The sequence below is a fragment of the Python bivittatus genome, unplaced genomic scaffold (genome assembly GCF_059951505.1).
Source record: "Python bivittatus isolate LINGU-HERP-01145 unplaced genomic scaffold, Pbiv_v1 ctg000700_np1212, whole genome shotgun sequence".
NCBI classification, from domain to species: Eukaryota; Metazoa; Chordata; class Lepidosauria; order Squamata; family Pythonidae; genus Python; species Python bivittatus.
Window position 1 is genome coordinate 69,038,413 of NW_028277098.1, and position 13,611 is coordinate 69,052,023.

A 13,611-nucleotide genomic window follows, 5' to 3' on the forward strand; every position below is an offset into this window, starting at 1 on the left:
CCTTGAAGGCACGAGTACAACTGCTTAGTTGGTTGTTATATCTTTGACAATATCAAAGAGAACTCATCCAATGAAATGCTAAGACGACAGCTGTGTTGACATATAGGTAGCTTTTTGTAATGTAAAAGTTAGATGTAAAAGCTAATGTATAGGTAATATATATCTGAGAGTGATTTATGTCATAAAAATGTCTATAGAGACTACAAGAATTGTTTTAGATTTCTTTTCACTTTTATTATGAAGACTTGCACAGTAGGAATCATGTGCTGAAGATTCTATCTATCTATCTATCTATCTATCTATCTTGGAGGCAAATTCTGCAGTCTCGAAATAATAACATAATTTACCTAATGATAAAATAAAAATCTATTAAAAGCTAAGTCAAGGTTTAGCCATTCTTTCCTTAACTGTATGACTGTAAACCTCTTAAAATTATCTAATTCATCTGATGGAAAATGTATGCTGTTGAGTGGGTCTTGTATACATAAATCTTCTTTAAAAAATACAGAGTTTTTAAAAAGCACAGATTATAACAGTTGAAAAGAAAACTCACACATTTCATTCCAAACTATTCAAGAAAACATATATATTTAAAAATGCTTAAATAATATGTACTAAAAAGAAGGACCTTAAAGACCGTAAAATATCAACAAGAACAATAAAAACTAAAAAGGGAAGAAGTACAATAGTACATTGAAATTCATCTTTTCTATTTGCTGCAGATTAAACTTTGATGATAAATCTCTGTATTTTGATTACAAGTCAGTAGAGGTGAATTTTTGTTCAATTATAATATTAAGATTTTTTAAAAAATACTATTATATAATTGCTTGAATCCAGTGACTCTTCTACTCATGAAAGCATTCTGTGCAGTGAACATTTGCTGCTATAAATGGTTATGTGAAACTTAATATTTTTGGCTTTGAAAGATACACAAGCAAAATGAATTATGCAGTACTTTCTTTTCTCAATATATGTTGAGGCAGATAAGAAACAACTTAGATTTGAGAGGAACCTTATTTCCATACCATTTTTAAACTTTATACCTGACCGGTTGAAATGCAGTTGAGTTTTGGGTTTTGTTTTTGTTTTTTTTGAATAATGTGCAAATGAACCAAGTGTAAATGAAGATCTTAGTTTAAATGGATTAATGAATATTTTAATTGACAGTTCTTGTATGTGGGTCTAATATAAACATTCTTTGAAGCATAAATAATATTGAGAGTGTCCACAGGATCTTGCTGCTTTCATCAAAATGACAAAAGCAATGCCATGCTGCAGACTCCACCATTTCTGTATGTGCATGCAGTGTCACAATGCGCATACAGAAGAAGCAAGGCTTACATCATGACAGAGCTGCTTTCGTCATTCTGCTCCTCCCCCATGCTGCCAGACCAAAGTCAAGTCACTTAAATAAAATAACATCTTTTTATTTTTAATATGATTCTGAAGCTTTAACTTTATGAAAGTAACATCATCCTTAATACTGATAGTTTGGAAAAACCCAGCAAATCACACTATAATAGTGTAAACGTATAATGGCAGCTTCATTCCAAGATGGCAACCAGGAACGAATGCTGACCACCACACTAGGCTCTGAACGGTGGCAATGGGTCTTGTATACCCCATTTCCACCCTGCTGGCTTACCTGACTGACCTGGCAGCTCCCCGACACTGGATTGGCAGCTCTGGGGGGTGCCCTGGAATCTTTTGCCTGGCGGAGCTTGGCAGAGGCCGTTGAGGCTGGGCGGAGCTCCACAGTTGTGTCAGGCGGCACAGCACAGTGGGCGGTGAGCATGAGAGCCAGACTGTTTTTGGGGCAGTCTTGCAACCTGGGTCCGGTGGAGCTCAATGTGTTCGCATTGAGCAGCACAAAGCGATGGGGCAAGCAGTGAGTGGTGAGGGTGGCAAGAGCCCAAGGAGAGATCTGGGCCACAGGAAGGCAATTTCTAACGCCAGTAGCAAGCGGTGCAGTATGGTGCTGCGCAGCAAGTGGCAAATGACAAGGGGCCGAGAAGGGGCCGCAGGGAGAGAACTTGGAGCGAGCCTGTGGTAATCGGGGGTGCCCGATCCCACTGCCCAGAGGGCCTGAAGATTGGCCGGATTGACACCAGAGGACTGGTGGTGGCCTGAGCGCTGACTTGGAGGGGGTTTGGCAGCGCAGGCCTGAGACTGGGATATTGGCCAGTCAACTGGCCTCTGAACAGCCGCTGTGGCCTGAAGGGGCTTGAAGGACTTGAGAACCGGTGGGCTGTTCTTGGTCAGAGCATTGGGGTCCCTCCAATGGATGATAGTTGGCCTCCCTCCCTAAGGTGAGACAGGGAGGGAAGTCTGAGGGTGTCTCTGTGAGTGTGTGGGTGAGGTGTGAGTGTGGCAGGGATACTCGCCCCCTGAGTGAGAGTTGGGGAGAGTGGAGAAGGGTGAATTGGGTGCCCCCTTCCAACTAGTGAGAGAAGCTGGTGGAGGGGGCACAGTGGATGAAGGGGGGAGGGATAGGGCCCCTACAGCGCTGAGAGTGAGAGCTGAAGTGCCTGGGAGCCCATCACACCCCCCCTTGATTGATTGATTGATTGATTGATTGATCAATTGATTGATTGGGAGTCTGTTGTATGATTGGATGGAGGGTCCTCTAACTTGGGAAGCCAGGGGTCTGGGATTTGGGGGAACTGGAGCCCCTGGGGTGTTTAGGGTGGGTCATACCATTCAGGTAGTGATGGGGAGGGGATGTTATGGTGGGAGTCAGAGGGTGGGCCGCTCTTGGGGAAGAGGCCTCTGGTGTTTATTACCAGTGGCGTGTTCCGGCCCTCTGAACTCAGATTCAGGCTTTGGACAGCGGACCCATGGAGGCCCTGTTTTTTGGCTGCTGCTTCTCAACGCCAAGTCAGTTAACAACAAGGCCCCCCTTATACGTGATTTGATCACTGAGGAGCGGCCGACCTGGAGTGTATCACCGAGACCTGGTTGGGCCCTGAAGGGGAGGGTGCCCCTTTCGGAAATATGCCGAGCCAGGTTCACAGTCTGGCACCAGCCAAGATCCCAGAGCAGGGGAGGAGGGGTAGCGGTTGTCATTTGGGAATCTTTGTTGCCTTCAGGGGCACTGCTCCACAAGTGTATGGTTGTGAGACCCTGTTCTTGAACTTGGACTTGCAAGAACAGTTGAGATTGTTGTTGCTGTACTAGCCTCCCTGCTGTGTAGCAACCTTCCTGCCTGAGCTGCTGGAGGCCGTTGTGGGGCTGGCAGTGGAGTTCCCAGGACTTATGGTCCTGGGAGACTTCAACCTGCCATTCCTAGGGTGTGCAACTGAAATCTTGGACAAGATTGCACCTGTGCGACCTCTCTTAATCCATTGAGACTGACATTCCCCGTGGTTCACAGAGGAGTTGAGAGTCTTGAAAAGGATTAAGAGACACCTAGAGCGCTGCTGGAGGAAAACAAGGACCAAACACGACTGAGCACAAGCTAGAGCTGCGATCAAGGCCTAACTTGTGGTGGTAAGAGCAGCAAAACACCAACAGTTCTACACACTTACTGCATCCGCAGAATGCTGCCCAGCAGCCCTGTTTAAGATCACCCAATCCCTTTTGGGAAAAGGGGCCCCAATGGCCCATTTACAGGGCCACACAAAGGAGTTTTCTGGGCATCTGGAGGATAAAATCACATCCGGTCCCAGTTGGATACCAAGCGTGCAGCATGGTCTATAGAGAAGCCCAGGGTATGGACTTACCCTGTTATCTGGGAACAGTTTGATTCTGTTGAACCTGAGGAAGTGGACAGGGTCCTCTGAACAGTCAGTACCACCAGTTGCTAACTAGATCCTTGTCCCTCCTGGCTGGTTAAGGCTACTCAGGAGGTGACATGTGGGTGGGTCCAGGCAATGGTGAACTCATCCTTGGGGGAGGGTATCCAGCTGCCTTTAAAGAGGTGCTGGTACATCTCCTCCTCAAGAAGCCATCACTGGATCCCACCATATTGGACAATTTTCATCCAGTCTCCCACCTGTCCTTTTTAGGAAAGGTGGTTGAGAAGGTGGTGGTGTGGCAGTTCCGGAGGATTCTGGAGGAAACAAATTATCTGGACCCCTTCCAGTCAGTTTTCAGGCCTGGATTTGGGACAGAAATGGCATTGGTTGCAGTCCTGGATGATCTCTGGCAGGAGCAGGATGGGGGTAGTGCATCCATCCTTGCTCTTCTTGACCTCTCAGTGGCTTTCGATACCATCGACCATGGTATCCTTTTGGGTTGACTTACGGAGATGGGAGTGGGCAGTGCAGTTTTGCACTGTTTCTCTTCCTTCCTCCAAGGTCGATCCCAGTCAGTGTTGATTGGGGGCGAGAGATCCAGCCCACAGCCCCTCCATTGTGGGGTGCCGCAGGGTTCGGTACTCTCTCCACTCCTTTCTAACATCTATATGAAACCACTGGATGAGATCATCTGACACTCTGGGATGAGGTATCGTCAGTATACAGATGATATCCAGTTATGCATCTCCATCCTGAGTGACTTGAGTGATGCCGTAACCACCCTTTCACAGTGCCTGGAGACTGTGAAGGTGTGGATGGGGAAGAACAGGCTTCATCTGAACCCTGGTAAAATGGAGTGGCCGCAGATTGGAAGTCCCTCTGTATTCGAGAACTTACCATCTTGGTTATGGACGGGGTTTCACTGCCTCAAACACACCCAGTGTGCAATCTGGGGGTCCTCCTGGACTCATGACTCCTGCTCGAGGAGCAGGTGGCAGTCATGGCCAGGAGGGCCTTTGCCCACCTTCACATGGTGTGCCAGTTACGCCCCTTCCTGGATCAGGAGGCTCTCTGGTCAGTCACTCATGCCCTGGTCATGTTTGTTTTTGACTTAGTTGGTTTCCATGTCACCCAAATTTAATAATTTTGGAACAGATTTGTATACTTGTAAGTTTGTAAAAAACATTGTTCTGCATCCCCAGGATATAGTAGGATAAAAAAAAAATCAGTAAGTAATAAGCTCATCATTTATTTTCTTCTAATTACAGAGCTTCCTTATGGCTGGGAGAAAATAGAAGACCCTCAGTATGGAACATACTACGTTGAGTAAGTTTTTTTGCCCAGTTGTTGAAAGCCCAGGTTTATTAATTGAACAATCAAAAACCATAGAATGATATTTAATCAGTACATAGTATAGCAGTAGTTTTATTATAAAGCATGACTAGTTGGGCAATATTTTCTTACTTTTCAGGAAATTTCATAAGTAGGTCTACATATTCTTTAGGAGAATAAATAACAATTTATTAGCTTTCTGCTCTCAATGGACTCCATGAATTTAAAAAAGGAAATTAAAAAAAAACTTTTTGGTAACAGCACTTATTAAATTTGGCTGTTATCCATCCCCATTTATCCTAGTACAAAGACTACACCCAATACTTTAAAAGAAAGCATAAGAAAATAAAGGCTAATGGAAAGTTAAAATATGAAATGAAATCACCTTTTAGTGAGTTTATTTATATAACAGTACTTAAATATTCTGGTGTACAACAACAAATACAAACAAAAAGAATTCACATCATAATAAAAACATTAAAAAATAAAAACAGACAAGATTCTGTTGTTCTGTTCAACAACCCCATTCAGCTGGGGACACAGTTTTGTTGGAATAGAACTAAGCTTGATTCCTGGTGACTACATGATACATCCATGCAGTTTTCTTGGCGTATTAGATTATTTGCCATTGCCTTTTTCTGGGATTTTTTTTTTAATGTTTCCGATACTAAGCAGGACTGACCCATTGAGTTTTCCAGATTATCCAAGGATGAAATGCATAAATGAAGTAATTGGACTAACCAATGTTTATTATATTTTGTGATCTCAAAACGTTGTTTGATGCCACCAAGCTACTGTAATATAAGCCCTCCAAAATTCTACCTATTTCACATTTTTTATGAAGAATTCTCTAAACCTGCCCACCATCTAATTCTGTCTTGGAATAGGTATATTACTGAGGTGTCTAAATATGGGCAATGCTTGAATTTGTAGAATGAATGAAAGAATAAAGGCAGCATTAAATTAAATTGAGGAAAAAAGAGACAAATATGAGAACAATACTGGAAAGTTATATAACATTTTAATAAAATGAAAAAGTACCCACTATTTTTCAGTGACATGTTTTCTTCACAGTAAGTCCATTTGATGGTCCTTAATAATTCTTAATAATTTTACTAGTTAAGGGAATTTGGAAATATCTCATGAATATGCATTAGAAATTTTACAATTTTAGCAAAGTCTGCATACTTTTTAAATAACATCTTGGGTCCTGATAGTTTTTTGTTCCTCTGAATATATAGAATGTTTCAATTTAGAGCAAATTATTTACTTGACCAAGTATTTAATTATTTTTTTCTTCCTAAAAATTGTGAAACAATAATCAAAGTAGATATAACAGGATACCTAAGTAATGTAGCAATAATGAAATTGATGACTGATAATAATTTTTGTTCTTTTATTGGGCTTATCAACCTATGCTCTTGGCTAATATTTGTAGTCCCCTGCAAAAGTCTGATAGACGAAGAAATAAATATTTTCTTGTTTTAAACTAAGTTTAAGCTAAAAGTTTTCTTACCCCCATATTAGAAAGGAATAATTTAAGATCTAATCTTTACAACTGATTATCAGAGATGTTAATTATACTCATGACCTTTTGTTATTTAAACCTACATACTAAACAGTAGGTTTAAATAATAGCACTTGTGTGATTTCTCCCTCCTCCTAAATTAAGGTGTGAATTTAGGTTTAGTCCTAAATTCACTGTGTTTGAATTCAAAGATCAGTTAGTTGATCACTAGAAATAACTTTATTCTTTGTATTCAAATGGAACTAAGCTGCTAGCTTTTGGGAAACAACTTGAATTTTTTAGATTAATTATGAAAGTATTAAAGCTTCTAGAGTACCGAAATGAGATTCTGCTGGATTTCTAGTAAGAACTTCTGCCTCTTGGAAAGTTAAAAGAATGGACAGCAGTATCCTGCAATGGAGAGAGAAAGGGGAACTTTTTCTGTAAATATTTTGTAATTACATTTGCATTACCATCTTTTGTACTTTGCAGTCACATCAACCAGAAAACCCAGTTTGAAAATCCAGTTTTGGAAGCCAAACGGAAAAAACAACTAGGACAGACTGATGGAGGTTTATCAAATCCAGGTACAGTTTTTAGTGGCTAACTGTTAAAACCTGCAGTGTATTTATTAAGAATATATACAGTCATCATAATCATCATGTCTTTTTTGCTAGCTTTCTGTATACAACTTACCAATATTTGTATGAGTGTAATTTATCATACAAAACTTTAATCTCCAATAATTCTTGATGTTTATATTTTTATAATTTTAAAATGATGATTTCTATACCAACTTAATAGCAATTTTTCATCCTAAATAGTATAAAGCCAAGGATTTGTTGCCTGCTGCAATCATTTTAACAATGGCAGAGTATAAAAAAGAAAAAGATTCTTAGACACTTTTCACAGTTAATCAGATAAGCAAAACTTCCCAGTAAGTGTCTTTTAAGTTCTTCCTCTCTGTGTGAAAGAAGCAAGAACATCAATGCTTTTTAAGGATGGATGGATGGATGGATGGATGGATGGATGGATGGATGGATGGATGGATGGATGGATGGAAGCAAGGAAGCAAGGAAGCAAGGAAGACAGACTTTAGTATGGCCCAACGTTAAGCCTTTATAAAGAGTTATAAACCTATCCATGTTTTATAATGCTGTTCTGTGGACAATAAATATAGATGACTGTGGGGATAATTCAAAGAATGATTCTTTCTTTCTCATTCTTTGAATTAACTTTGGACCAGATAAGGAAAGCCAAAACTAGTTTTGTTTCATGTATTTGTTTAATAATATAACCAATCAGTTAATTGATTATGTTCTTCCTAAATATTATTATAAAAGGTTATCTTGCATTACTCTCATTCTAAATCTTTTTTAAAATGTACTCTTAAGTTCCTCTTTCACCATTATAATCTTCATTGTATCTTCATTGTATCTCTGTTTTTTATTTGACATTTCTAAATGGTTTATCACTACAATATTAACTGTCTTAATCTCCCCACCCCCATTATTCAGTAGACATACCCAAAAGCATTTTCTTTGTGTGCAGAACACGCAAAACCTTTCTTTACTCGAGATCCATCCCAGTTGATAGGGGCACTAATACAGACATCATTGAAGAAAAGCACTATGGGATTTGGATTCACAATAATTGGTGGAGACAGACCAGATGAATTTCTGCAGGTGAAAAATGTACTAAAGGATGGACCTGCTGCACAGGATGGCAAAATTTTATCAGGTAAACTTGAGTTTTTGCTATTTATAGTATAGCTGGAACAAAAAGAGCTTGGTATTTTAGATATTCAGACACAATTCCTTTTTTTAGCCTTCCCAATTAAGATTCATTTATTTATTACTAAAATTTCTGTGGATCATCCATCTTAAGCAAATAGCTCTGGGCAGCTAGCATTATAGACCAACAAAAAACACAAACATGCAATGAAAAAGGAGCTATAATAAATACAAAATGCAAAAGCCAAGGCATCTCACACAGAATACTGATAATACCTCACTTAGTGCCAACAGATGACCTTACCCAATGGCTTTGTGTAGATGTTAAATAGGAGTGGAGAGAGAGTTAAACCCTTATGCATCCCATTTAGCAGAGACCTAGGTTTAGACCTTTTTCTACCACCCACACTGACTGGAACCAGCTTCAGAGGAAGGAGGAGAACCACCATAAAACAGTGCTTCTCAGTCCCAACTCCATAAGCTGGTCCCAAAGGTTGCCACAATCACTGGTATCAAATGGTGCCAAGAGATCCAGGATGGCAAGGACAGATGTATCACCCCCATCCTGAGCTCTCTACTGGTCATCCACGAGTATAACCAATGCTATAACCCATCCTGAAACCAGGCTAGAAACAGTCCTGATAATTTGCTTCTTCCAGGGCTCTCTGAAGCTGGAGGCAACCACCCTCTCAACAACCTTTCTGAGAAAGAAAAGTTGGAGACTGGACAAAAATTGTCCGGTCCTGTTGAATCCAAGGATGGCTTCTTGGGGAGGGAATAGACCACCACCTCTTTCAAAACAGGTAGAATCTTCCCCTCCTGTGGAGAAACATTCACCACAGTTTGGATCCAACCACAGGTCACTTCCCAGGAGGCCCTAACAGCTAAAAGGGGCACGGATTTCCAGATTTTTCTGTTTTTAGTTCATTACTGTTGGCTTTATATTGTTTTATTGGTTGTAATCTGCCCAGGGTTGTTTTAAGATGGGCAGCTATACAGGAAGTCCTCAGGTTATAACAGTAATTGGGACCACAATTTCCGTCTCTAAGTGATGTGGTTGTAAAGCATGACATCACATGGCCTCATCACTTAGCAACAGAAATCTCAGCAGTCCCCATTGCCATTGTTAACCAAATCCCACCGATTGTTAGGGAAGGACCCACCCCAATCCATATCATTCCTAGCTTGATCCCTCCCAGCTCTGATTCTTGGTAAAGTAAGGGACTGCCTCCTCTTGAACTCCCCACACCTTCACAACATCATTCTGTGGTGGCAATGCCAGTGGCCCTGGGGCTGAAGTAGAGGCCCGGGGCCTTCAGCAGTCCCAGCCGATTGCCCCCGCCTTTTGGGTGGCCAAAAGAGCAGAGATGGGGTGGAGATAGGCAGGTGTGAGGAGTTCAAGAGGAGGCAGTCCCTTACTGAAGAGTGCTGGCGTGCAGTGCAGCCAGAAGGGCGGGGGGGGGGTGGGGAGAGATAGGCAGGTGGGGGGAATTGAAGCACCCCTGTGGTCGTAAGTGCAGCTAGGCTGCCAAGTACCCAAATTTTGATCACATGACCGCAGGGGCACTGCAACGGCTGTAAATTCAGGGACCAGGGGTAAGTACCAGTGCCACTGTAACTTCGAGTGGTTGCTGAGCAAATGGTCATTAAGCAAGAACTACCTGTACAAATGTTTTAAATAAATAAATAAATCTAAAACATAAGTGGTAGAACTCACAGCCCTAAAGACCTTGTCCACTTCCTCAGAACCAACCAGTTGAAACTCTTCCCTGATAACCAAGTGAGCTATATCTCATGGGACCTACCCAGCCAGAGTCCAACTCTGAGCAGATCCAAGCAACTTTATCCAACAGATCTTTAGAGCAATCCACATAGTGTTAGCTCTCACAGTTCCCAGACAATATGTTGTTTTGACCATGCTGCTTGCTAGATTTGGAAAACTGGCAGGACCAATGTATCCAATGGGCATAGGTCAGGGAAGACTATTTTATAGAGCTGCATCAAATTGAAAAATCATTCAGATTCTATTACTGAGGTTAACTATTTCATATTTTCAAATAATACATTAGATAAGAAAATGAAGAGTCGTTTAATTATTAATTTTTGTAACATGGAGTTCAAATGAAACCCCTTCTTATGGACTAGTTCTGTCTAGTATCACTCTGTGCTATGGTAATAAATGAGTAAAGAACACACTGTGCAATCCAAACTCAGATATATTACTGGCTAGGAAAAGTTAGAGTGATTAATTGAGGTGCAAGTCATATCTGCAAGCAAAGATCCTTTGCACAAAAAGGTGGAGAAGGCTAGCTAAGCAGCCATGTGTCATGCACCATGCTGAACAGCAAAGAAAGTGAAGGCAATTAGCATATTTCCAACAGTTTTATTAGCTTTGTCATAGATCAATCAGCAGATAACATTAGAACTGAGGGGCTGTAAATTAGTCTGGGAAAGTTCTGCAGAGAAAGAATTCCTTTCCTGTAACTTGTAGCGGAACTTAAGTAAGCCAAGAAGAGCAGGCCCCCTGCAGTTTGTTAGTCTAGATTTGAAGATACACACAATATCGAGTCCAGGAGTCATAAACCAAAGAACTGAGGCCAGAGGAATGTGGGTCCAGTAATGGAGAGTTGTTTCTAACAAGGAGAGAGGGTCTGAAGCACCGCATTCCTGGCTGTGCCTAATTAGAAGAGTTAATGCCCATTCTCTTAAGAAGTTATTCTGATGTCTACTGCTTGGCCCTTTTTAGTGGGTGGCATGGTTTAGGCCTTGGTACATTCCCAAGGTTAGGGTCTGGCCCCTTGCTATCTGAATCAGCAGTCATCTGCACTAAGCCTGATTCATCACTCTTATGTGGCTGATAGCCTGTTGCTTTCTGAACTTCAGGCTGAGATTCCCCAGTATTAGAGGAGTCTGTAACATAATATGAGACATTGTAGTTCCCTCTAGATTATGGATTATGTTCATAATGCTTGCACAAAGTCAGACCATATGAGGCAATCATAAATACAGGTGGTACTCGGCTTATGTCCATTCATTCTGCAACCATTCAAAATTGTGATGATGCTGAATAAAGGGGACTTACGACCAGTCCTTGGAATTCCAGCCATTGCAATGTCCCTGCAGTGACGTGATTGTGATCTGGGCACTCGATGCCTGGACAATGTCACAGCGAGCTACGATCATGTGATTATGATTTCCAAAATTCCCTGCCAGCTTCCCACAAGCAAAGTCAATGGGGAAGCCGGCAGGAAGTTGGAAATCGAGGTCACTTGAAGTCCTCGCTTAACAATAGGAACCAGAATTGCTGTCGCTAAGTGGCACAGTCACATGTCATTACAGTTTACAACCACGTTACTTGTGACAGCAATTTCAGTGCCAATTGCTGTCGTAAGCCAAGGACTGCCTATAATTTACAACAGATTTGATTCAATGTGAACTTTAAAATGCTTACTGTTCACCCTTGAGGCATGCCCATTTTGGACATATAGGATTGGATTGCATATTTAGGATATATTATAACTTACATAAAATCATGACGTCTTACATTTTAAGTCTTTAAGAAGCTACCTCTAACTTTTAATCTTTCTGATCAACATCACAATTTCCTACTTCCCAGTATTCATCTAGAATTTCATAAACTACTGTTCTAGCTTACTGTTCTTTAAACTTCATTTCCAAAAATGAACAAATCACCCCTTGCCTATTGCAGAGGACAGACTACTTTCAGATTAGCATGTTTTGCAGGCGAAATGGAATATTCCAGGACACACTGGAACATTCTGGAAAAGGACAATGCAGCTTTATACATCACTAGATAACACAAATAATCCTCTCTAACAGTATCACAAAATAAAATTAATGAAGTTGACTGTTTAGAGGGAAAGCTGTGTTAGTCTACGGTAGCAAAAAGTCAGAAATCTGGTAGCACCTTTTCCAACTAACAAATTATATTAAAAGGCATAAGCTTTCATGAGTTGTAGTTCACTTCATTAGATGCATGTTGATTGGTTTTTCTCCATGCTCTGAACGTAATCCTGAGCTATATAATCCAATTTTGAATAGGTATTTTTATAGTATTTCCAGAAGGTAAGAATGAAATGGAGCTTATTAATTGGGGGAACAGCCTAGAAGACATTTTAGCACAAATTGTGGCTTCCTGTTTTTAAATATGTGCAAAGGTATAAGTGAACTGGAAAAAGATAGAGAAAGAAAAATTTGAGCATGGTGGTACAAATATGCTTACACAATTTTTTAATAGTAATTTTATTAAAGATTACAAGATGTAAAAACTAATACAAACTAAAAAAAAGAATAAAAAATAGAAGGTACAGAAAAGAAAGGAAAAAAGAAATAGAAAAGAAAGAAAAAATAAGAATATAGTAAAGAAAAAGAAAAGAAATATATAAAGAAGTGACTTCCCCTTTCATCACAAGAAGCATAAACAATTTTAGTAACTTATCACCTTCTCTTAAAATACAACAAATGGTCTCTTCTTCCCATATCCCATCTCTTATCTATAAACAAATTCATAAAGCCTTGTCATTTCAGTGCTGACGTCAGCAAAAGTCCATTAAGGGTTACTAGAAGTAACATATCTATTTTAACCTTGATCAAATAAGCCAACTTTATATTCCTTCCTTTTACTTCTAACAATCTTGTTCTTTAGTCCCATCAAATAATGTCCTAAAACTTTATTTCTTTTCATTTTTTTCTTTATCCCTTCTCACAAAGTTCTTCAAAACTTTAACAAGCCTCTTTTGTAAATCCAATATAGGACATTTATCCAGCTTACTCTCTTGGTTTTTTTATTTGTATATCCCTTTTAATTATTAAGACATTAGCTGGTTTCTTTTGTATATCCAATATAACATCTTTTTCCATGTCATTCTTTTAGCCTGTCATTTTTCAATCCCCTTTCAAGTCAGTCTTGATCTTGTGTTCCTCTTCTATAACATCTTTTAACACAGTCTATTTATAGAGGCAAACACTCTTAAAATTAACTTTTGAGCCCATTGTTCAAAAATGTCCTTTGTATGTCCAATGTTAAAATATTTTGCTTCATTCTGCAATTGTAACTTGAGTTTGAGTGTTCTTCTTTAATTATAATCTTTAGTCCCCTCTAGTATCCAATTTTTAAAGTCTTATTATGTTTTTTTTAAAGAATTCAAAACAAAAGCATTTTCCCACAGGAAGGATTCTTTATAAAGAATTCCAAAACCTTATTTCAAATTTATCTGGACTCTTAGTCCATTTGTAACTTTCTAAAATCAAAGTTTTAATCACCCTTTTGCTTTTTATT

The 13,611-nt window shown here is 39.9% G+C and overlaps 1 protein-coding gene across 2 annotated transcripts in view; it reads left to right on the forward strand.

The window, feature by feature from the left end:
* Nucleotides 1-13,611, forward strand: part of MAGI3 (membrane associated guanylate kinase, WW and PDZ domain containing 3) — a 140,322-nt gene that overhangs the window by 68,009 nt on the left and 58,702 nt on the right. For both annotated transcript variants that reach the window (XM_088154398.1, XM_088154399.1), the window contains exons 7-9: nucleotides 5,009-5,066; nucleotides 7,072-7,166; nucleotides 8,131-8,319. In XM_088154398.1, coding sequence (XP_088010524.1) covers nucleotides 5,009-5,066; nucleotides 7,072-7,166; nucleotides 8,131-8,319 — 342 coding nt within the window. The remainder of the gene's footprint in view (nucleotides 1-5,008; nucleotides 5,067-7,071; nucleotides 7,167-8,130; nucleotides 8,320-13,611) is intronic.